This window comes from Ictidomys tridecemlineatus, chromosome 9 (assembly GCF_052094955.1).
Source record: "Ictidomys tridecemlineatus isolate mIctTri1 chromosome 9, mIctTri1.hap1, whole genome shotgun sequence".
Lineage (NCBI taxonomy): Eukaryota > Metazoa > Chordata > Mammalia > Rodentia > Sciuridae > Ictidomys > Ictidomys tridecemlineatus.
In genome coordinates, this window is record NC_135485.1 from 87,007,117 (window position 1) to 87,033,272 (window position 26,156).

The window sequence follows — 26,156 nt, forward strand, 5'->3', positions numbered from 1 at the left end:
ATTCTATTGTCTTTCCTATTCTCATTCTGCCTCTCTTTCCTTCATTCCCCTTTGTCTAAATCAAAGTACCTCTGTTGTTCCCTACTCACCCTCCCTCCTTGTTGTGTGTTAGCACCTGCATGTCAGACAGAAAATTTGGCCTTTGTGTTTTGGGGGTTGGTATCTTTCACTTAGCATGATAGTCTCCAGTTCTATCCATTTACTGGCTGAGTAATATTTCATTGTCTATATATACCACAATTTCTTTATCCATTAATCTGTTGAAAGGCACCTAAGCTGGTTCCATAGTTCAGCTATTGTGAATTAAGCTGCTATAAATATTAATGTGGCCATGTTCCTGTAGTATACTGATTTAAAATCTTTGGGTATATATTGAGGAGTAGGATAACTGGGTCAAATGGTGATTCCATTCCCAGTTTTCTGAGGAATCTGCACACTGCTTTCCAGAGTTGGAAATTGTTTGTACCAATTTGCAGTCCCACCAGCGATGTATATGGGTACCCTTTCCCCCACATCCTCGCCAATATTTATTGTTACTTGTATTCTTGATAATTGTCATTCTTTCTAGAGAGAGATGAAATTTCAATGTTGTTTTAACTTGCATTGCCCTGATTGATAGAGATATAAAATATTTTTTTTCATGTATTTCTTAGGCATTTGTACTTCTTCTTCTGAGAAGTTTTTCATTTTTGCCTATTTATTAATTTGTCTTTTTTTGTATTAAGTTTTTTGAATTTTTAATATATTCTGGATATTAATCTCTCATCAGAGGAACAGGTGGTAAAGATCTTTTTTCTGATTCTGTAGGTTCTCTCTTCATGCTCTTGTTTTCTTTACCACATATAAACCTTTTAGATTGATGTCATGCCATGTTCTGATTTTTTTATTTGTTTTATTTCTTGCACTATAGAGCCTTCTTAATGAAGTTAGTCCTTATGCCAATATGTTGGAGTGTTGAATCATATGTTTTCTTTTAGCACTTGCAAAATTTCTCGTCTAATTTTTAAGTCTTTGATTCACTTTGATTTGTCTTTTGGGAAGGGAGGGTAATAGGAATCTACTATTATTTTTCTGCATATGGATATTCACTTTTTCCAGCAGCATTTATTATAAAGGCTGTCTTTTTCCCAACAGATATATATATTTTTTACTTTTGTCAAGTATCAGGAGACTATAACCATGTGGGTTTGTCTTTGTGTCTTTTGTTCTGTTCCATGATATTCATGTCTATCTTTGTGCCAATACCATGCTTTTATTTTGTTGTTGCTATAGCTCTATAATATAATTTGACCTAAGTTATTGTGATGCCTCCATCACTGTTCTTCTCAAGATTGCTTTGATTTTTCTGGGTCTTTTACCCTCCCAAATAAATTTTAGGACTTTTTTTTTTTCTAGCTCCCAGAACCACTCTTCATAAATCTTTGCTTCATCAACAGTTTGTCTTCTACTTTTTTAATAAAATATTGGTGCCTCACCTATAATTTTAACATTAAAGCTAACTCATTTTCTTGACCAAATTTAGAGTATCTTTTTATTCTACACAATTACCAAGTTTAGATATGACAGTTATGATTCACTGTATATTCTACAAATAATCTGCTTCATATATTCTGGAATAATATGAAGCAATAAAGATCACATACTACAATTCATAATAATCAAACTATGGAACTAACCTAGATGTTCATCAATGGATGGAAGGCTAAAGAAAATGCAGGTTATGTATAGACAATGGAGTTTTATTCAGCCATAAAGAAAAATAAAATTATTACATTTTCAGGAAAATCAATGAAACTGAGACTGTTACATTAAGCAAAATAAATAAAACTCAGAAGCGCAAAGGTCATACGTTTTCTCTCGTACGAGTAACCTTAGAGGAAAAAGCAAAAAGGAATGGTGGCAGAGATCTCATAAAAATAAAAAGATCAGTAGAGGAAAGAAAATGACCAAGATGTGGAAGGTAGGAAGGGAGGGGGAAAGTGTTGGGGTATGATATTGGACAGATTATGTTGTTACATTATGTGCATATGTAAATATGTAACAGTAAATACCATCATTATGTACAACTATAATACACCAATTAAAAAAACCATGTGCATGTTATATTTGGACTTCTTAGTAGCCAACTGTTTGAAAACATCTAATATTTTAATATTTTAGTGATTAAACACCATCAGGCTATTTTCCACCTACTTAATCCTGATCTAGACTAATAAAACTCTCCTTAGAATATATCCTTTGAAGTCATTGGATTTGTTATCCATTTTCTTGCTACTGAGAATATTTCAGGAGCTCTATTGCTGCTGATTGACAAACTTGTTAAATGTATCTTTATTAGGTAATTAAATCAAGACTCAAACAAGGTTAGTTTTTTATTTTTTTAAGAACTTGTGCTAAAATTTTCCCTTTGTGCTCTTATATTATTCCTATTACTACTCTAACATTTCCCCTTGACTTTCTGGCCCTGGATTAATGGCCAGTATTTCCATGATACTTGACGTTCAAGGTTGACAAGATCACATTCACTTTTTTTGCTATTGTTCCAGAGATCTCTGAAAGTAGACTACTTTTAGGTATGATAATCATTTGAATGACTTGCAGAACTCATGGAATGCTGTTTTATTCAATATTATGTTTCATTATGGTGAGAGGATACAGATTAAAAGAAGCAGGTGTAGACAGTATCTAGGAATTGCACCAAGAAAGTTCCAAACATGAGCTTTCACTTGTCTTCTAAGCAGAGTTGTAAACTATGGTAACTTCACCCAATATGTTATTCACCCAATATGACAAAGTGCATTTAGCATTTTCATTCAGGCACATTTATCTAAACCTTGGTATCTGGAGTATTGTTAGGTCTTGATCAGGTAAATGACTACCCAGGTGGCTGGTGACAGTCTATAGTACCTTTGGAATCTGAATTAATACCACATGGCTCAGAGACCCCATCATACTTACATAGACTTACAGTGCTAACATAGACTATCTGGTGTGGCCCACCAGTCTCCCAGGTAAAAAAAAAAAAGACTCTCCAAGGGAAGATGTTTGAAGGACTTAGGGTCAACTTTTAGAAGCCAAAGACAAAAGCCAGAATTGTTTATGGGTAAGTTTAAGTCATAAGTGCACTGTACTTTACTCTGAATTTCTCCTGGAAGGACTTAATAGTAGAAAGTATGAAAAAAGCTGTATAAGTTCATTTTATTCATTAATTCAACACATTGAACACTACTGAACACTTATTCTATGCCAACCTCTATTCTATACCCCTTTTGATCTTTTGATTTTAGATTTTCTCTCATTTTTTCTTGGCTTGTTCTTCCAGGTTTAAATTTTTCCATTGACTTAAGTTTGAAGATTCCACCTATGATTCTATTAGAAAAATGTCTACTCCAGCTTTAATGACCCTATTCTTTATATTTGAGGTTTTTTTTTTCTGTTATCATCTTTTTTTTTAATTGGTTGTTCACAACATTACAAAGCTCTTGACATATCATACTTCGAATAATAGTTTCAAGTGAGTTATGAACTCCCATTTTTACCCCAAATACAGATTGCAGAATCACATAGGTTACACATTCACATTTTTACATAATGCCATACTAGTGACGGATGTATTCTGCTACCTTTCCTATCCTCTACTATCCCCCTCCCCCCATCTTCTCTTTCTATCCCATCTACTGTAATTCATTTCTCTCCTTATTTTTCTTCCAATTCCCCTCACAACCTCTTTTATGTAGTTTTTTATAACAATGAGGGTCTCTTTCCATTTCCATGCAATTCCCCTTTTCTCTCTCTTTCCCTCCCTTCTCGTGCCTCTGTTTAATGTCAATCTTTTCTTCCTGCTCTTCCTCCCTACTCTATTCTTAGTTGCTCTCATTATATCAAAGAAGACATTTGGTATTTGTTTTTTAGGGATTGGCTAGCTTCACTGAGCATAATCTGCTCTAATGCCATCCATTTCCCTGCATATTCCATGATTTTGTCATTTTTTAGTGCTGCGTAATACTCCATAGTGTATAAATGCCACATTTTTTTAATCCATTCATCCATTGAAGGGCATCTGGGTTGGTTTCACAGTCTAGCTATTGTGAATTGTGCTGCTGTGAACATTGATGTGGCAGTATCCCTGTAGTATGCTCTTTTAAGGTCTTCAGGGAATAGACCAAGAAGGGCAATAACTGGGTCAAATGGTGGTTCCATTCCTAGCTTTCCCAGGAATCTCCATACTGCTTTCCAAACTGGCCGAACCAATTTGCAGTCCCACCAGCAATGTATAAGAGTACCCTTTTCCCCACATCCTCGCCAGCACTTGTTATTATTTGACTTCATAATGGCTGCCAATCTTACTGGAGTGAGATGGTATATTAGGGTAGTTTTGATTTGCATTTCTCTGACTGCTAGAGATGCTGAGCATTTTTTCATGTATTTGTTGATTGATTGTATGTCCTCCTCTGAGAAGTGTCTGTTCAGGTCCTTGGCCCATTTGTTGATTGGGTTATTTGTTGTCTTATTGTCTAATTTTTTGAGTTCTTTGTAAACTCTGGATATTAAGGCTCTATCTGAAGTGTGAGGGGTAAAAATTTGTTCCCATGATGTAGGCTCCCGATTTACTTCTCTTATTGTTTCTCTTGCTGTGAAAAAACTTTTTAGTTTAAGTAAGTCCCATTTGTTGATTCTTGCTATTAACTCTTGTGCTATGGGTGTCCTGTTAAGGAATTTGGAGCCTGATCCCACAATATGTAGATCGTAGCCAACTTTTTCTTCTATCATACGCAGAGTCTCTGATTTGATATCAAGGTCCTTGATCCATTTTGAGCTAATTTTTGTGCATGGTGAGAGGAGGGGATTCAGTTTCATTTTGTTGCATATGGATTTCCAGTTTTCCCAACACCATTTGTTGAAAATGCTATCCTTCCTCCATTGCATGCTTTTAGCCCCTTTATCGAATATAAGATAGTTGTAACTTTGTGGATTAGTCTCTGTATCCTCTATTCTGTACCATTGGTCCACCCGCCTGTTTTGGTACCAGTACCATGCGGTTTTTGTTACTATTGCTCTGTAGTATACTTTGAAATCTGGTATTGCTATACCACCTGATTCACACTTCCTGCTTAGAATTGCTTTTGCTATTCTGGGTCTTTTATTTTTCCATATGAATTTCATGATTGCTTTATCTATTTCTACAAGCAATGCCATTGGAATTTTGATTGGCATTGCATTAAACCTATAGAGGACTTTTGGTAATATCGCCATTTTTATGATGTTAGTTCTGCCTATCCATGAACAGGGTATATCTTTCCATCTTCTAAGATCTTCTTCTACTTCTCTTTTTAGGGATCTGTAGTTTTCATTGTATAAATCTTTCACCTCTTTTGTTAGGTTGATTCCCAAGTATTTTATTTTTTTTGAGGATATTGTGAATGGAGTGGTTTTCCTTATTTCCATTTCAGAGGTTTTGTTGCTGATATACAGAAATGCCTTTGATTTGTGCGTGTTGATTTTATATCCTGCCACTTTGCTGAATTCATTTATTAGTTCTAGTAGTTTTTTTGTAGACCCTTTTGGGTCTTCTAGGTATAGAATCATGTCATCTGCAAATAGTGAAAATTTAAGTTCTTCCTTTCCGATTTTTATGCCTTTAATTTCTTTCGTTTGTCTAATTGCTCTGGCCAGTGTTTCGAGAACTATATTGAATAGAAGTGGTGATAGAGGGCATCCCTGTCTTGTTCCTGATTTTAAGGGGAATGCCTTCAATTTTTCTCCATTCAGAATGATGCTAGCCTGGGGCTTAGCGTAAATAGCTTTTACAATATCAAGGTAAGTTCCTGTTATCCCTAGTTTTTCTAATGTTTTAAACATAAAGGGATGCTGTACTTTGTCGAATGCTTTTTCTGCGTCTATCGAGATGATCATATGGTTCTTATATTTAAGTCTATTGATATGGTGAATAACATTTATTGATTTCCGTATATTGAACCATCCCTGCATCCCAGGGATGAATCCTACTTGATCATGGTGCACAATTTTTTTGATGTGTCTTTGTATCCGATTCGCCAGAATTTTATTGAGGATTTTTGCATCTAGGTTCATCAGAGATATTTGTCTGTAGTTTTCTTTCTTTGATGTGTCTTTTTCTGGTTTCGGAATCAATGTGATGTTGGCCTCATAGAATGAATTTGGAAGGACTCCCTCTTTTTCTATTTCCTGGAATAACTTGAAAAGTATTGGTATTAATTCTTCTTTAAAGGTTTTGTAAAACTCCGCTGTATACCCATCCGGTCCTGGGCTTTTCTTGGTTGGTAGTCTTTTGATTACTTCTTCAATTTCATCCATTGATATTGGTCTGTTCAAATCGTGTGTGTCCTCCTGACTCAGTCTGGGCAAATCATATGTCTTAAGAAATTTATTAATGTCTTCACTATCTTCTATTTTATTGGAATATAGGTTTTCAAAATAGTTTCTAATTGTCTTCTGTATTTCTGTGGTGTCTGTTGTGATATTGCCTTTTTCATCCCTTATGTTAGTAATTTGAGTTCTCTCTCTTCTTCTCTTCGTTAGCATGACTAAAGGTTTGTCAATCTTGTTTATTTTTTCAAAGAACCAACTTTTAGTTTTGTTAATTTTTTCGATAGTTTCTTTTGTTTCAATTTCATTGATTTCCGCTCTGATTTTAATTATTTCTTGCTTTCTGCTGCATTTGCTATTGTTTTGCTCTTCCTTTTCTAGGACTTTGAGATGAAGTGTGAACTCATTTATTTGTTGGTTTTTCCTTTTTTTGAGGAATGACCTCCAGGCGATGAATTTCCCTCTTAAAACTGCTTTCATTGTGTCTCATAGATTCCGATAGGTTGTGTCTGCATTTTCATTTATCTCTAAGAATTTTTTGATTTTCTCCTTTATGTCTTCTGTAACCCTTTGATCAGTCAGTAACATATTGTTCATTTTCCATGTGATATTGGATTTTCCCTTCCTTCTTTTATCATTAATTTCCAGTTTCAATCCATTATGATCAGATAAAATGCATGGTATAATCTCTACCCCTTTATATTTATTGAGGGTTGCCCTATGGCATAATATATGGTCTATTTTTTGAGAAGGATCCATGTGCTGCTGAGAAAAAAGTATATCCATTCCATGATGGTTGGTATATTCTATATATGTCAGTTAAGTCTAGGTTATTGATTGTGGTATTGAGGTCTATAGTTTCTTTATTCAACTTTTGCTTGGAGGATCTGTCCAATGGTGAGAGAGGTGTGTTGAAGTCACCCATAATTATTGTGTTGTGGTCTATTTGATTCTTGAACTTGAGGAGAATTTGTTTTATAAACTTCGAAGCACCATTATTTGGTGCATAAATATTGATAATTGTTATGTCTTGTTGTTTAATGGTTCCTTTTAACAGTATATAATGTCCTTCCTTATCCCTTTGGATTAACTTAGTCTTGAAGTCGATTTTATTCGATATGAGGATGGCCACCCCTGCTTGCTTGCAAGGAGCGTGTGCGTGGTATATTTTTCCCCAACCTTTCACCTTCAGCCTGTGTATGTCTTTTCCAGTCAGGTGAGTCTCCTGGAGGCAGCATATTGTTGGATTTGTTTTTTTGATCCATTTTACCAGCCTATGTCGCTTTATTGGAGTGTTTAAACCATTAATGCTTAGAGTTACTATTGATATATGGTTTGTACTTCCAGCCATATTTGATTATTTATCTCGTTTTTTTTTTTTAATTGCGTTTGTTTCACCATGATTAGTTTTCCCCCCTCCATCTGTCTTTACTGAGGTACTTCCCACTGTTGGCTTTGGTTATTGTTTTCCGTTTCTTCCTCGTGAAGTGTTTTGCTCAAGATGCTTTGCAACGCTGGTTTTCTGGCTGCAAATTCTTTTAGTTTTTGTTTATCGTGAAAGATTTTTATTTCGTTGTCGTATCTGAAGCTTAATTTTGCTGGGTACAGAATTCTTGGTTGGCATCCATTGTCTTTCAGTGTTTGAAATACGTTATTCCAGGATCTTCTCACTTTCAGCGTCTGAGTTGAGAAGTCCATTGTTAACCTTATTGGTTTACCCCTGAATGTAATCTTTCTCTTTTCTCTTGTAGCTTTTAATATTTTCTCTTTGTTCTGTATATTGGATATCTTCATAACAATGTGTCTTGGCGTTGGTCTACTGTGATTTTGTATGTTCGGTGTCCTGTATGCATCTACAATTTAAATATCTGTTTCCTTTTTTAATTCTGGAAAGTTTTCTGTGATTATTTCATCTAGTAGATTACTCATTCCCCTTGTTTGAATCTCTATCCCTTCCTCTATCCCAATGACTTAAATTTGTTTTTTTTATATTATCACATATCTCTTGTATGCTTCTCTCATGATTTTTAACCAGCCTATCTGAGATGGCTAGACTCTTTTCCAGATGATATATTTTGTCTTCATTATCTGATGTTCTAGCTTCTACTTGCTCCACTCTATTAATGATACTCTCATTTGTGTTTTTAATTTGGTTTATAGTTTCCTTCATTTCTAAGATTATGGTTTGATTCTTTTTTATAGTCTCTATCTCCTGATAAAGATGCTTAACTTCTTCCTTTATCTGTTTGTGTAATACATTCTCAATGTGTTCTTTTGCTGCTTGAATTTGCTGTCTTGTATCCTCTTTAAGGTTCTGTTCCATCTGTCTCAGGTGTTCCATGAGTTCTTTATATGACCATTTTTCTGGTGATTCTATATCCTCCTGAATATTTAGGCTGCCCTGCATTGTTTGCACTCCTTTTCTTCCTTGCTTTTTCATGCTGTTCATATTGTTTCTTGTTCTGTTTGACTGCTGAGTTACTGTTTACTCCTATAAATATATTTGAAGCTTGGGAGGAACGGTATTAGAAGTGATGGGTAGAAGTCACTAAAGAGAATAAGAGTAAGCAGGTAGAATTCAAGGAAGGGGGAATAAGAAAATTAAAAAGAGATGTAAAGACAGGAGAAAAGAAGGATAGAAAAAAATAGAAGCTTAAAAGGGATTTAAAGAAAAATAATAATAGTAGAAATGGAAAATGAGATTTAAAAAATAGAATAAAATAAAATAAGATGGATTACAAAACATTTAAAAAGACAGCAAAAAAAAAATTTTATAAATGCAGTCCTAGAATTCGATTAACTGCTCTTCCAGTGGGTGGAGCTATGCCCACCGGGCCAAGTTTCTCCTCTCAGTAGGCGGGAGTCAATCACTGTGCAGCGGTACTTCCTCCCGGATTGGGCGGGTCTCCATTCCTGCTGTTTGCTGTGTGGGCGGGGCCTTTTGCAGAGCTGGTCAGGGGTCGTTTGCAGCACTGGGTTGGCAGGTGGAGGGTGGTCATCTGCAGCTCCAAACCACCAGAGGAGGTTCACAGAGTCGGGCCCTCGGGGCCGGGCAGGCAGCACCTGCTCCCCCACTCACTGCAAGGGTTTAGGCAGCGGCCGCTTGGCGGTAGCCAGCGGCGGTTCACAGAGCTGGTCTGCGGGGGCCCAAGCAGCCAAGCAGGCAGCGCCGGCTCCCAAGTTCACTGCACCGTGTGAGCAGCGGCCAGCTGAGGTTCACCAAGCTAGCCGGGGGGGGGGGGGGGGGGACAGATAGCAACGGCTCCCAAGCCGGGCTGCGGGGGCCCAGGCAGGCAGCTCCTGCTCCTAAACTCGCTACAGGGTGTGGCCTGCGGCCGGCTGCGATTCACAGAGGCAGCTCGCGGGGACCCAGGCAGGCCGCTCCTGCTCCTAAACTCGCTGCAGCGTGTGGGCGGCGGTCGGCTTGGGTTCACAGGGCCTGCCCGCGGGGGTCCAGGCAGGCAGCAATCATTCCCAAGAACAATGCAGCGTGTGGTCTGCGGCCGGCTGCGATTCACAGAGCCAGCTCGCGGGGACCCAGGCAGGCAGCGACCGTTCCCACGAACGCTGCAGCGTGTGGGCAGCGGTCGGCTTGGGTTCACAGAGCCCGCCCGCGGGGGTCCAGGTGATTAGTGTCCGCTCCTATGCTCACTGCAATGTGTAGGCAGCGGCCATTCGGCGGCCCCGGCGGGACTGTGCCCCTGCTCTGGGTTGCCGAGATTCAGTATTTTGTGACAATCTGACACCTCCTATTAAACTTACTAGTTCTAGGAAGGTCTCCTTTCAGAGGAAATTTGCTTGAAGTTTCCCAGCAGGACGCATGTGGGTGTATTAATGAGTCTCTCTGATCCCCTTACCACGGAGGCATTGTATGTGCTGCCTCTTCGCTGGCAGCCATGTTCTTCCCCTATATTTGAGGTTTTATTGTACGGGTATCCATTCAAAACCTTTTCTTTGTTTTTTTATGCCTTTGTGGCAAAATCCTCTTCTCAATGTAGTCATAATACTTTTTTTAGAAATTGTAAACCTTGTCTCCAAACAGACCATCCCTTTTTGTGCTTCTGTTTTTCTTCATAACAAATAATTCAATACTTAACATCCTATATATTTTAGTAATCATAATGCTTGTTATTTGTCCTTCTACTTTAGAAGTAGGAATCAAATATCAGGAATTTTTGTCTACTTTGTTTATCATTTTATACTGAATGCATAGAATAGAGCTTTATGGATAGTATGTGTTCAATAAATACTTGTTTTATGAACAAAAAAAAAGGAATGAATAAATGCTTAATGTATTTTCACATAAATAAAATGTGCTGTTCAGCATTATTTTTTTTGTTGTTGTTGTTCTATTAGATTGCTTAAATGTTTATCCTAATATTTATGCCTTTCCATTTAACCCAGTTAGTCACAATTTTGGAAAAATTATTCAGTTTTCTGATCTGTGCTTGAGTAGGACAGTCTAATTCAGGTTTAGATGTTGGAAAGATATAGATTTCAATCTCAATTTTCCATTACCAGCTGAATGACCCACTCAGTTCAATTCAATAATTCTCTACAAGACTCACTATTATCAACGTAAAATATATGTAGTATCTACTTCATAGAACTGTGAGAATTAAAATCACATATAATTTTGTTAATAAAATTGTTTCTTTTTTCTACTTTCTTTTGGTGTATTTTTAAAAATTTATTTCATCATTTAATTGTTTTTATAATGCTTCAACTACTTCTGTCCAAAAAATATAGAATCTTCCTTTTAATCTGTCTTTCTGTATCATTACCACAAATTTTAACAAGGTTGAGAATACTGAACAGAAAATATTATGAATGTTTTCCTCAGAAATCATTTGAGTTCTAGTGGCCAACTTTTCTTTTTTTCAAAATATTAATTAATCATATGTACTATAGTAGTCTTTTTTCCTTTCGCAAGAAAAAGTAAAAGTATCTCTCCATTTTCACTAAATATCTTTTATTCCTTCATAATTACTTAAAAATTGCTTGTCATTTTCAAACAATCCTTGCTATTTTTATTCTGATAGAATGACATTTTTCCAAGCAAGAGACTTGACCTTATACAACACAGAGAAGTACACATTTATAATAATTTTTTGATCTTAGTTTTTAGTTTCTTTTTACAAATGTTTGGTGCATATGTTCTAACTCAAAAATTATTTTTATTTATGGAGAACATGGAAACTATATAATGGCATGTATTTTTGCAATGCTATTTATTAGTTGCACCATTGACACCAGACTGTGAACTTACTCATTCAATACCTTTGTTGTGTATGTATTTAACAGAAGCAATATGCTCTTTTAGATAATATTATGCTTACAATTTATGCTCTTTTAGATAATATTATGCTTACAATTCTGTAATGCTTCCTGTTGATTTGTGTCTCATTTCCATTTGTTAAATGCTCTTTTTTCCATATTAAAGTAAATATTCTTCCACAATTTTATTTCCACAAATCTCAGAAGCATCTGAAATAGTTTTTAAATTATATCTTATTTTTCTTTCTCAAATGCAATTACATAACCAGAAATACTTTCTCTGAGAGACTAGACTGCTTGAATCATTGTCTACTTATGATTCATGAATTAGCATAGTTGTTCTACTTGAACTTTTGAAAGTCTGTCCCCCTAAAATCTGGAATATATTAACAATCATGCAGTCTTTAATGTCATGGTTTTCAAAATTCTATGATGACAAAATTACATTCTCTGAGTTGCCATCGTTTCTTCTTCTTCACCAAATTCTTCTTGTTCATTTTTCTAAAATTATATGAAATGAATGATTGAGTAATTTTTTAATCAAAAAAACCTTACTTATTATTTCCCATTTGGAATGCATTGTTTTCAATACTTTATTTCCTAACCCAAATAATACACTATGTGTTCTTATCTTAAATATTCAATTTCTTTTAAGCATTTTAAAATATTGATAGTAAACTGAGTATCTCTATAACTGCTTCTAGATGTCTCTGATGGTAATTTTTAGAATTCAACATATTTCTTAAGTTTAGAAAAATAAACATTTCAATAATACAAGAATTTTTAGCTGATGTCTGGAAAATGGTGTCTCTATAGTAACTGAATCAGTTTTATAATCTATATTAGAAAAGTGTTATTATTACATTCTTAATAGCTAAATTTTTCAATATATATTTTTGCAATGGTAACTCATAAACATTGGATTAAGTATAGTAAAGAATTGTGACATGATAATAATATTGTCCTTAATTAAAAACAAAATGTTCTTCCTTAGATTTCACTGTTGGGTTTCAAAATTTTGTTTCAACTGTAAATATTTTCATTATATTCTCCTTTTTTTTTGAAATTGTTTTATTTCAAATAAACAGAACTAAAAGTTAATTTCCACCAACTCTGATATTTATTCTGTTCTAAAATAAACATGATAATTATATTCAATTTTATTTTTACAAAGGTAGACAAGTGATTGAAAATGTTTAGAGGCCACTGGTTTAGCTATTGCTGTTTTCCAGAAAGTAGGCATGGAAACATGCTCCTAGTCAAAATTTATCACTCAGGCCCAGCACAGTGGCACAAGCCTGTAATCCCAGGGGGCTGAGACAGGAGGATTTTAAATTCAAAGCCAGCCTCAGCAACTGCAAGGTGCTAAGCAACTCAGTGAGACTCTGTCTCTAAATAAAATACAAAAGAGGGCTAGGAATGTGGCTCAGTGGTCCAGTAGTCCTGAATTTAATCCCTGGTACCAAAAAAAAAAAAAAAAATCAGTCCTCTATCTTACCTGTCTCCTTTGTAACACTATTGTAATAGTTTTGCTGAATGCCCTGCAAAATTAATTAAGCACATGTCTGTCTCTGAACTCTACTTAGGCTTTTAAATTCATGGAGCACTCTCTTCTTGAAAAGCTTTCCTCCTTAGCCTTTGTATCACCACACTCTCTTGAATTTTATTCTTCTTCCACATTCTTATTTATACTTGCTGCATTTTCTTTTCCTTAGGGCTTGCCTTTGTCCTGCTTCTCTTCTCTTTAAATGTACTTTTGAAGTTTTCATAAGCATCAGTGGGATTTCAAATATGTTATAAATATGTTTAATCTTTTAAAAATATTTTTCCTCTTTTTCTTCTTCTCTGAGCATCTAAACCATCACCAATTGCCCAAGCTACTTCTAGCCTTCTTGCTCTCCCTTGAAATTTACATTTAATTAGCCAGGAATAAATACAGATTTGACACTTTTAATACCTCTGGCATTCCTTTTTTTCTCAATCTTCCATTGCACTAATTGAAAACTCATCTGTTTTTATCCGGCTCACTGGTTTCAACTTTTTTCCCCTCTGCAACAACAAAAAAAAAAAAAAATGAAGAAAAGAAAAAAAGAAAAATTAAAAGTACAATTTTAGAAGAAAAAAAGTTTATCTGGTGCTCATGGTTCTAGCACTTTCAATCTGTAGACAGCTGGCTCTATTGCTCTGAGCCCTAGGTGAGGCAGAAAATTATGGTGGAAAAGTGTGGTGGACAAAAGCAGCTCAGGGCTTGGCAGCAGAAAGTGGAGAGAGAGAGCTCTACTCAATAAGGACAGAATGCATACACCAAAAGCATGCCTCCAGAGACCCACCTCCTACAGGAACACCCTACTTGCCTACAGTTACTAACCAATTGATTCTTATGAAGGGATTAATGTTCTGATTAGGTTAAAATTCTCATAATCCAAGCATTTTACCTCTGAACTTTCTTGCATTGTTTCACACATAAGCTTTTGGGGGACACCAAATATCTAAAGCATAACACCGAAATAACCTTCTAATAGATTTCTTTCCCACTCTGTCATGTGGAACAGATTTATGGTTTCCAGTTTAAACCAGGGCCTCAATATTATTTTGCTTTTTGTTTATTTGCTAGTCAAATGAATGTTGGTTTTTATGGGACTGACTTATATACCAACATGAGCACAGATTTCTCCCTCACCTTGTCAAGTACTGATTTGTCAAGGAGTCTAACAATGATACTTTGCAAGTAATCATATGGTAATTTGTAAGTTTCTGTCTCCATGCTAAATTGTCCCAGATCCTTCCGGCTTGTTCCTGTAACTATTTGCTGCTTCTGTATAGCTGCCTATAAGAGACCTCATCACTCTTCTGTCCTAAAGTGCTAGAAATTTCTTTCCAGAAATTCTAAGAACTTTTCATCTTTGTAGGGGGAGGCAGCCAACGCCTTATTGGGGGTTCTTCTCCCTGCCAGTGTAAGCCACCTAAGAAATTAAAGTCTAGACTAAACAGTGAAGAACAAAAGACAAAGTCAGACAGTTTTAAAAAGGTGGAGCCCCTGATAGGTCCAGTCCACACAGGAGCTGAAGCTAGACAATTAGAAATTGGCTCCCATTGTTTATTTAAAGGGGTACATCAAAGGCAGAAATTAGGTTTCAGGGGTGGAGTCTTACTTCCTGATGTTTGGCAGTCAGCAGGTTGATTGATATCTTGGCAGGTCACACCCATCAGAGGGGCTGTAAGCCTGGGTGGTTGTAACAGGTCACCCCATACCTGGTACTATGTGGGTCCAGGCAGAGTGGAATAGAAATTCACAATGTGTTTGGGCAATCTTACTCTGTGGGATTGCGCTTTGCCATCATTGTCTGAATTTATCTTCCTTGTGCACTTCACTTGGCCTATGTTCTTAATCTGGAATATTTTACTCAAGAGTTTTCTTTAATATTTATTTATTGTTCTTTTCATTTATGTTGACACTAGTGCTTTCATCTTTGTAGAGAAAAAAACAGTTCTTCAAGTCATTTATTTATTCATTCGGCCTTTCGTGGGAGTTGAAGTTTCCTTTTTCTGAAGGAAATGTACCGTGTAACAGGGGTAACAGTAAAGAAATACAGTTGTCCCCTCTTTCTATGGGAATGTGCTCCAAGACCCCCAGTGAATAATTGAGATCACAGATGGTACTGAATCTTATGTACAGTATGTTTTTTTCATATATGTAAATATCAATGATAAAGTTTAATTTATAAAATAGATACAGTAAGGGATTAATAACAATAATAAAGTTATTATAAAATATATTGTAATGAAAGTTATTTAATGTGTGAATCATTTATTTCTGTATTTTTTATTGAGTATCTTTGGACCATGGTTGACTATAGCTAACAGAAACTGTGGAAAGGAAACTGAGGATAAAGGGGTACTATTCTAGGTAAAATTAACTGTTAATACTACTGTTGCAAAAATTCCTGTAGAATACAGGGAGCCCACAGTGAAGGGAGAGGAAAACTTTGTTGGTGATGGTACAAAGGCTTCATAAAGGAACTGAGATTTCAGAAATCTGCACTTGATTACATAAATACTGAGTATTTCTCCCACCAATATCAGAGAATATTTTTTTGAGAATTAAAGGTTATAAAACATATGGAGTCAGTTTGTAACATGTAAAATTTAAGTGTGTGGTTTATAAGTATGTGCATGTGTGCGAGTAAGATCATTAAAAGAGACTCATTATGGCCTCATGTTTAAAGGCAGGAATAGTTTTGAAAGACCCCCGAGACCCCAACCCAGAATGGAACACGCGAGTCACTGGATGCAATCAGCAGGAGGAATTTATTCACATAGGCGCCTATGGATGCAAAGCAGAACCTCAGCCGTGGCTTAGGCAGTTTGCATGCATCGGCTTGGGGTTACAGGATTTTTATAGGCTGCAAGGGACAAGATTCCGACGTGGCATAGTAACAGCTATTTTATTGGCCCCCCCCCCCCTCGAGACCCCAAGACAGCTTGGCACAGTAACAACTATTTCATTGGCCCCCCTCTCAAGCCCCCAGAAGTGGTCACAGGGGGCAGAGTGGTTTTGGGGACCCCACCCACGTATTCCTATTTTTGTCCTCTTTTGCTCAAGTCAGCCCCTCTGGAACATCTCGTGGTTTCTTGACTGTCTGGGACATCTTGCGGTTGCTTTGTGCAAGACTTGATTGAGGGGGTTATGCGCTGCTAAGGGAGTATGGGTTGCAACATGGGGGGTTAGGAGGAAGCATCTTGTGACTGCAGAGCAAAAGGTCACATTTCTTAACATTAAGCTTAAGGCTTTGAGGCTGGGGTCTTTCATTCCCCCCTTTTCTTTTATCAGGGATATAATCTTATATCCATAGATCTGCCTGTTCAGGTTCGGATTCAGCCTGTTGTTGAAGCAAGTGGTATTGCTGGGTAAGGACCATGGTCTGTACTATAGAAAGCCTGTCTTTTATAAATTGCATTAATTTGTTAAAAATACAGGGTCCAAACGTTAAAATCAACAGCAAGATGATCAAGGGTCCTTTTCACCGTGGTTCAAGGTTCTTGCTCTGGTGTCTGCGTACCCAGACGGTGTCTCCGACTTTGAAGGAATGTGGCAGCGATGGGGTTTTAAGTTCCTCTTTGTATGCTGCGGCTAGAGGCTTCCAGACCTCGTTCTGAACCAGCTGCAAGGCACGCAAATGAGTCTGCATAGATGGGGCGAGGGAGGCACAGGTTTCAGTTTCATAAAAGTTAACAGCAGGGGGTGGGGCACCGTACAGAATCTCAAATGGGGTTAGTCCCTGTGGGCCTGGGGTATTTCGGGCCCGATATAAGGCTAAAGGCAGGAGCTGTACCCAGTCTCTAGTGCCAGTTTCAAGCGTTAATTTGGTCAAGGTCTCCTTAATAGTTCTATTCATTTTTTCTACCTGTCCTGAACTTTGGGGTCTATAAGCACAATGTAATTTCCAATTGATCCCCAATATATTGGCCACCATCTGACTTACCTGGGAGACGAAGGCAGGCCCGTTATCCGATCCAATTGTCCCAGGTACCCCATACCTGGGAAAAATTTCTTCTAATAATTTCTTTGCAACCACCTTAGCAGTTTCATGTCGAGTCGGGAATGCTTCTGCCCATCCGGAGAAGGTATCAACAAAAACTAGAAGATATCTATAACCGTACATACCTGGTTTGATTTCAGTAAAGTCTATTTCCCAATGGGTTCCAGGTTTATGCCCTTTCATTCGAATTCCGGTTTCAATCTTGTTCTTACCAGCATTTACCTGGGCACAGGCTTGACAATTTTCTGCTGTCTGGCGAAGAAGTTGATCCCTGTTTGGGAGATATAGAGTACCTTCCCCACGGTCTAAAAGTTTTTTCATCTTTTTAGCCCCAAGGTGTGTGAGTCTGTGTAGGGACTTCACTAGTTGTCTTGCATTTTTAAGGGGCATGATAGTCTTTCCTTGATATTTCCAAGTATGGTCCTCCGGGCTGTAGGTAGCCCCCAGTCTCTGTATGACATTTAAGTCCTTATCTTTATAGACCCATTGCTCTTCGTGGTTATCATGTGGTGGGTCTACTTGTTGGGGCAATAGAGTTATTATTAAGAGCTGCGGCCCCAGAGCTGCTTTCTTGGCTGTCTCATCTGCTAATCTGTTCCCTTTGGCCTCTGGAGTGTCTCCTTTCTGATGGCCGGGACAATGTATAATGCTTAATTTCTTAGGCAAAAATAAAGCTTTAAGTAAAGCTAATATTTCAGTCTTATTTTTGATTTCTTTTCCTTCTGAGGTCAATAATCCTCGGCGCTTGTAAATTTCCCCATGTATATGAGCAGTGGCAAAAGCATACCTGCTGTCTGTGTACACATTTAGTTTCTTCCCCTCTGCCAGCTTTAAGGCTTGAGTCAGAGCTATCAGTTCTGCCCGCTGAGCTGACGTCCCGCCCGGAAGCGCACTTGTCCATATTACCTCAGATTCGGTGGTGATGGCCGCTCCTGCTCGTCGTTCTCCATTGAGCAGATAACTGCTCCCATCTGTGTACCAGACTAGCTCCGCATCCTTCATTGGTTGGTCTGTGAGGTCTGGCCGGGTCCCCTGTGTTTCTGCAAGAATCTGCTGGCAGTTGTGAAGATCTGCTTTTTCCGGGAGCGGCAGGAGGGTTGCCGGATTTAATGTCACCAAGGGGCCGAACTGGATTCGGTCAGTATCCAATAACAAAGACTGGTAATGGGTGAGTCGGGCATTTGACATCCAGCGGTCAGGTGGCTGGCGAATTATGGTTTCAATGGCATGAGGGGTTAATAGGGTTAATGGCTGTCCCAAAGTCAGTTTGGTGGCATCCTTAATCAGAAGAGCCACAGCTGCTATCATCCGGAGGCAAGGTGGCCATCCGGCTGCCACTGGATCCAGTTTCTTTGACAAGTAGGCTATAGGGCGCCTCCAGGGTCCCAGCTTTTGGGTTAAGACCCCTTTTGCATAGCCCTGTTTTTCATCTATAAACAGATCAAAAGGCTTGGTAATGTCTGGCAGGCCTAAAGCGGGGGCTGACAGAAGGGCTAATTTAATTTGTTCGAATGCCAGTTGATGTTCCTCAGTCCAGGTAAAGGAAGTACCTGGTTTAGTCAGTGGATACAAGGGAGCTGCTATCTCAGCAAACCCAGGAATCCAGAGTCTGCAGAAACCTGCGGTTCCTAGAAACTCCCGCAGCTGCTTGGGATTCTGGGGGGTTGGTATATTTGAGATAGTCTCTTTCCTGGCAGCTGTCAGCCAGCGCTGACCATCATAAAGTTCATAGCCAAGATAGGTAACCTTTGTTTGGCAGATTTGGGCCTTCCTTGCTGATGCCCTGTACCCCAATAGTCCCAAGGTTTGCAATAATTCTTTCGTACCTGTCAGGCAGTCTTCTTTGGAGGTTGCAGCCAACAAAATGTCGTCCACATATTGAAGCATCATTAAGGAAGGGTTTCTTACCCGAAATCCAGCCAAATCCTGATGCAGAGCCTCATCAAAGAGTGTTGGGCTGTTTTTAAATCCTTGTGGTAGTCTCGTCCAAGTCAGCTGTCCAGAGATCCCTTCCTCAGGATCTTTCCATTCAAATGCAAAAAGGGCCTGGCTTTGGGGAGACAGTCTTAGGCAGAAATAGGCATCTTTCAGGTCCAGAACAGTATACCAGGTATGGGTTGGAGGCAAGGTGCTGAGGAGATTGTAGGGATTTGGCACTGTGGGGTGAATGTCTTCTACCCTTTTGTTAACTTCCCTTAAGTCCTGAACCGGTCGATAATCATTAGTCCCCGGCTTTTTAACCGGTAACAGCGGGGTGTTCCAGGGCGACCGGCAAGGTGTTAGAATGCCTTGATCTAGGAGGCGTTTGATATGTGGCTTGATGCTTTGGTAGGCCTCCCTTGACATAGGATATTGTTTAATATTAATGGGAGTTGCAGTGGCTTTTAGCTGTATGACTAGTGGAGGTTGTTGTCTAGCCATTCCCATTCCTCCAGTCTCTGCCCAGGCCTCTGGGTAGGAACTAAGCCAATAGTCCATGTTTTTAATAGGTAGTGAGGACTTATCAAAAAGTTTGTATTCATCGTCTAGTTTGAAAGTCAATACATGCAAAGGGGTCTGGTTTGGCCCGGTAATAGAGACACCCCCGTCTTTGAAATAGATTTGGGCCCTCAATTTGGTTAACAGGTCTCTTCCTAATAGTGGATACGGACAATCAGGCACATGTAGAAACGAATGAGAAACCTTACCTGTGGCAAGGTGTACTTCTCTTTCAGTAGTCCATCGGTATGGTTTGCTCCCGGTGGCACCTTGGACCCATGTTGTTCTGTGGCTTATGGGTCCTGGTGCTTGCGTCAGCACTGAATGTTGGGCTCCCGTATCCACTAGGAAGGTCACAGGTTGCTCCCCCACTCGCAGAGTTACCCGGGGCTCAGGGGGGAGCTCCTGGCCCTGACTCCTTCAGTCTTCATCTAATGCTAGTAACTGCGAGGCCCGATTTGCACCTCTTTTGGGGTTGGGGGGTCTCTTTGGGCAATCCTTTACCCAGTGTCCTCTTTCTTTACAGTAGGCACATTGGTCTCGGTCTACACGGGGCTTGCTCCGTTCCCTGTCCTGACCTACGTTCTCTCCCTGTCGTCCTGCCTGAACTACAGTGGCCAATATTTTGCTTAGTTCCCTATTACGCTTTCGATCCCTTTCTCTTTCTCTTTTGTCTGACTCTTCTCTAAGCTTAAGGTCTCGTTCTTCTTGCATCTTCCTGATTCTATCCTCTCGCTCCTCTGGAGTTTCTCTTTTGTTAAATATCTTTTCTGCTTCCTTCAGCAAATCTGTTAGTGAGAAATCCTGCAAATTATCCAGCCTCTGCAACTTAGTTCTAATGTCTGGGGCAGACTGCCAAATAAAAGCCATAGAGACATTTCCTTTCTGGTCCTCACTATCAGGATCGAAGGGAGTAAACCTCCGGTATGCCTCCTTTAGTCTTTCTAAAAATGCTGTTGGGCTCTCCTCTGCCCCCTGAATAGTTTGTCTTACCTGGGCCAAATTAGTGGGCCGACGCCCTGCTCCTTGGAGACCCGCTATGAGTAACTGGCGATAGAGACGTAGGTGGTTCCTACCTGCTTCAGTGGTATAGTCCCAGTTTGGCCGGGTTAAAGGAAAAGCCTCGTTAATCAAATTTGGGAGTTGGGTGGGTCGCCCATCATCCCCTGGCACATTTTTGCGAGCTTCCAAAAGAACTTTTTGTTTCTCCTCTGAAGTGAGGAGTATCTGCAAGAGTTGCTGGCAGTCATCCCATGTTGGCTGGTGAGTCACTAGAATAGATTCAATCAGAGAGGTTAAGGCTACAGGGTTTTCAGCAAAGGAAGGATTATGAGTTTTCCAGTTATAGAGGTCAGAGGCTGAGAATGGCCAGTACTGATATTGGCCGTTGGGACCCCCCGTTTGCCGCAGGGGGAGAACTTTAGAAGTGTTCCCTGGTGCAGTGTGGTCCCGTCGTCCTCGGAGTCGTCCCGCCATGGGGGATGGATCTGGGGGAGCACTGGCAGTTGGACCCTCTTGGTTGTCTTTTTTTTCCTCCGAGGAAGGTGAATTGGACCCAGGGGCTGGCAAGGGCTGGGGCTGATAAGGAGGAGGCACATCAGATAGCAGGTCAATTAGGGCTGAGTCTTCTGGTGGCAAAACCTTCTTTGGTGTTGCCCTTGGCTTAGTTGAAGTTTCAGATTTGTCGAGGACAGGGTAAAGTTGGGAGGTTTGAGGGGGTAGAGGTGACGGAGGAGGAGGAACTGGAAGGAGAGGAGCAGAGGGCTCGAGGGGAGAAGAATAAGAAGGGGATTTAGGAGGAGAGAAAGGAGCCACCCAGGAGGGTGGTGTGGAAGCTAAATCTTCCCAAGTAATAATATAGGGTATTTGATCAGGGTGTCCCTGAGGACCTTGGATGAAGATTCGAGACTTCACCTGTAAAATAGAATCAATGTTAAAGGTTCCTTCAGGAGGCCAGCTGGTATTGAATGTTGGCCATTCTGAGGCACAGAGAGTTTTCCATTTCTTCTTTTTGACTGTCACGGACAAGTTGTTTGCGCGCTTTTGGACGTCCTGCCAATGATCTAGAGTAAGGCTCAAAGGGGTAGTTAGGGTGTTCCCCATATTTCTTTCAGACAGAAAGTAGACAGACAGACACAGTAGTACAAACACGAGACCGAACGGAACGAGCGCTGCGCGGTGCCGGCAGAAACCGAATTCAGATGGCTTGGGAGAAGTTAGTACTTCTCTTTCGCCTACAAAGACAGTGTATCCCTCAGATACACTGGGGGCCCCGAAAAAATGGACCCCTCGGATCCCTGGGACGTCTCCCAGGGTGGCAGGGGAGAAGTCCGAGCCAAACCTCAAATTAGCTCCTTCTCAAGCTGCCTTCAGATACTGAGCTACGCGTAGACTTCAGAATACAGACGCTGCGCAAGACCTTAAACATAGAGACAAACATATAGACAGAGAGCTCGTATTTGCCGGCTTACCTCCCAGTGAAGTCGAGTGTCCTCCGGATTTGGGTCTGGGTCGTTCCGGTGATCCCGGACGAGCCCCCAAATGAAAGACCCCCGAGACCCCAACCCAGAATGGAACACGCGAGTCACTGGATGCAATCAGCAGGAGGAATTTATTCACATAGGCGCCTATGGATGCAAAGCAGAACCTCAGCCGTGGCTTAGGCAGTTTGCATGCATCGGCTTGGGGTTACAGGATTTTTATAGGCTGCAAGGGACAAGATTCCGACGTGGCATAGTAACAGCTATTTTATTGGCCCCCCCCCCCCCTCGAGACCCCAAGACAGCTTGGCACAGTAACAACTATTTCATTGGCCCCCCTCTCAAGCCCCCAGAAGTGGTCACAGGGGGCAGAGTGGTTTTGGGGACCCCACCCACGTATTCCTATTTTTGTCCTCTTTTGCTCAAGTCAGCCCCTCTGGAACATCTCGTGGTTTCTTGACTGTCTGGGACATCTTGCGGTTGCTTTGTGCAAGACTTGATTGAGGGGGTTATGCGCTGCTAAGGGAGTATGGGTTGCAACATGGGGGGTTAGGAGGAAGCATCTTGTGACTGCAGAGCAAAAGGTCACATTTCTTAACATTAAGCTTAAGGCTTTGAGGCTGGGGTCTTTCAGTTTTCCGTCTTCTTTTATTTTTGTAGTTGCGGATAGATCCTATCAATTATGTAAATATAAAATTTTACCAAAATGTAACTCATCTTTCTATTAAAAATTCTTTCATACTTTTTGTGTTTTCACTTTATTATTACTATTGCTTAAATTTTCATAAAATACATATCTGGAAAAAGGACTACGATAAACACATGATTGAGAGAATAAAGGTGATTATTTAAATGAATAAGTTAAAGTTCACATAAAAAAAAACTTTAGCGAGAAGACAAAAATAATAACCAGTTGTGAAATAGACCAATCTAAGTTTTTTTTTTATTGTAGTATTGTTGCTAATGTGAAAATACCTTTTATATCATCTCTTAATAGATTATTACAAGATATTTAGCCCTCCTCTGTTCTGGGAGAATGTTATTGTCAAGGTATGAGCATCTTAATACCAATGATAAAGATGTGGTCATGGTCAATGGTCTTTTCCAATATTCCTTGTTCACATTAACATGTACATGACTGAAAGAAGCTTTGAGAATTATCACTTTGGGCAATGGAAAAGAAAATCTTGCTCTCAAGTGCCATCAGCATTTGTTACTGCATTTAAGTCTAACAGGAGGAAAAATGGAAATGTTTAAATGCTGCTTTTGTGGTCAGTCCAGTCGGAATTCACACTATTATGAAGTCTAATATATAATTTGCACTTTATTTTTAAGAAAAGGTATATATTCTGTGTTAAGTTAGAAAATCAGAACTGCTCTAAGGACTGAGAAAATAGGAGCTTAATATAGAAGGTGGAGAAGATGGAAATATGAAAAGACAGGTGGGGTGGGAGAGTTGTTGAGAGGAGGGTTGGTGATGAAAGTCAATAGTTCCCAGAAGTCACTGCTGGCTTTAGCCAGAAGCAGTGAGGACTCCAGTGTTGGTCGGGGAGTTGCCTCAATACTCAAGTCTTAGTTTTTAAGAGAGAAGCAGGAGCTCCAGGAGAATTTAGAAAAGACTAGTGTGTGGTCATCATGATCTCCTGAAGGAATTACAACTTCTTCCAGACATGCCCAGTTTCCTCCTTTTGTTAAGTTCTAACCTAAAAATATTCAGAGAAGAACATTCTAGGAAACTGTTCCTGGCTGCTCTTCAACATAAAGTCATCCCAGGTGTGAATACTAGTAGTGCAAAGTGGGCAACCGAAGATCCACCAAGAGTAATCATGTACTGTGGGCAGAATTTAAAATTTGCTACTGGGTACCTGTGTACAGTGATAAAGACAATACAATTTATTTTATGGCAAGTGAAATTTTAACTACACTTTAAAGTTGTCATATTTTCTCATTGTATTCTGAAAGTATTGAAATAGAATGGCTAATAAAAGTTAAAAATGTTTTTTCCATCCTACAAGCAATCAAATACAAACAAGCCTAGAACAATAAATAGTGTAGTACTGAAAATATGACTTGTTCAACAAGACTTTTTTAAAAAGTATCATAACACATTTAAGTATATCAACTTTTCATTTGATTAGGTTGATATTATGGTGAGATTCTACTGGTTTTACTCATTACTTAATATGTTGTAGTAAGAATGCATACATATGTTTGTTATGTAAAAATGTAGTGAAGTCTCATTTCTGTTTCTAGAAACCTTTTTTATGAACACATGTATAACACACATATATATGTAGAGGCCTTTCTGCATGTGCATGTACATATAAATGCATTTTTATAATGAATCCAATGATACTTTTGTCCAAATTACTAATTAGTTATATATATACAGTAGTTCAACTTTTTTAATTAAAAAAAACCAAAAAAACTATTGCTACCTGTACTCCAGAACCAAGTCCAATGCCCTAAACTAGTCAAAATGCATTATTTTTAATACTCCCAGTATTCCCAGAGGTACAGTAGTGATATTTTTCTTATAAAAATTCTGCCTTTTGGGCATTAAGCTTTTTCAGCTTTAAATAAGACAAAATTGATTTTGTTGCAGCAGCATAGTTTTTTTGTGTGTAGACCTATGTTAAGATACTTTTTTTTAATTAAATGTCAAATCCGGGTTGGCACTGGAAACACAGTGCATGCTTGATGTTTGAGGAAAAGCTGTCAGCTTGTCTCTCCCTGTCAAATTGCCAGCTGCCTCTTAGTAATTAGTTTAGGCTGAGGGATCACTGTTGAGCAGAACTTCATATCACAAATGGCTCAATACCCTGTGACTTGGGGGAAAATGTGAGACAACCTATTTGTCTTCAGGAGATTGAATTTTATACTTTTAATTATTTAAGGTTATTTTAGGGACTTTTCTTATAGATGTAACAATAAATCAGAAATCCCATTCAGAGTAAGGCATGAAAAAAGGAAAGGTGAAATCCTTCTTAGTAGTAATTTCTATGCATCTTAGTATTTGATGGCATAGTTGGATAGAAGTTTTTTTTTTATTCTATTTGCCATGTCAATATTTTATATTAATAATTTTTACATTTTGAAAAATCTGAGCTGAAAAGGAACTGCTGGTCATGATGCTTGGGTTTTGTCTTAATTCTTTAGAACAACTCTCTCCCCTGTGCTGATTTTTTTCAAGATTGTGTATCCTGTAATCAGTTAGAAACTATACACCATTTTTTCAAATAATTAAATCCTATTACTTTGAATTTTTTTAAAAAAGATAAACCAAAGAAAAAGAGAGGAAGCATTTTACTTTGCTTAGGAATCCAAGAGAGAATAGACACTTTTTCTGTGAGGACAGCTTAGAAACAAAAAAGAGGCTGGGGGTGGGGGAGAGGCAGGGTTTTAAACTAAAACAAGTCAGATCTGATGAAAAGGGAATTCATTCCTTGAGGCAGGGTCCAGCAGGAGTGTGAGGGTAGCTTTTGTTGTCAGCAGGAGTGTCCAGGGCACTACTACTTTTGTCTCACAGTTAAAGTTTTTCTGATATTAATAGATGCTCCATATTTCTTTGTGCCAGGATTTGCTGTTTAACTTTTCTAAGCATGTAAAATTGTGCTTTTAATTTTATATACATCTTCTCTGAAGAGTGTAAAGCTAGATATTTAAAAATCCAGTCTGAATGTTTTATTTTTACCAGAACACTCAGTCCATTTACATATACTGTCAATTACATTCATCAACTAATTTTGACTTTGTATATATGCTTTAGTTGGTCTGTATACTTTTCTCTTTGTCTCTGTTTCTGTCTTTTTCTTTGGATCTCTCACTTTCTTTTTCTTTCCTCCACTCTGGGATTGATTATTTTACTTCTCAATATTTTCCCTTCTTTTATTATGAAATTTGTAACCTATGCGTTTGCTTTAGATTTTTCTGGAATTTACAGTGTAAATATTAAATGTGAAATTCTAAATTGAATTAGTAATTTTTCTACTTTTAGAAAATGTAAAGATTCAGAATTATTTATCATTCTATGCAA

At 38.7% G+C, this 26,156-nt stretch overlaps 1 protein-coding gene across 1 annotated transcript; it reads right to left on the bottom strand.

Moving 5' to 3' along the window:
- Positions 1-16,739: 16,739 nt before the first annotated feature.
- Positions 16,740-22,753, bottom strand: LOC144366859 (uncharacterized). Its single transcript, XM_078021720.1, has 2 exons — positions 19,850-22,753; positions 16,740-16,805 (listed from the first exon to the last, which is right to left on the bottom strand). The coding sequence occupies exon 1, from the start codon at positions 21,741-21,743 to the stop codon at positions 20,061-20,063; it is 1,683 nt and encodes a 560-aa protein (XP_077877846.1). The 5' UTR covers positions 21,744-22,753; the 3' UTR covers positions 16,740-16,805; positions 19,850-20,060.
- Positions 22,754-26,156: the final 3,403 nt, after the last annotated feature.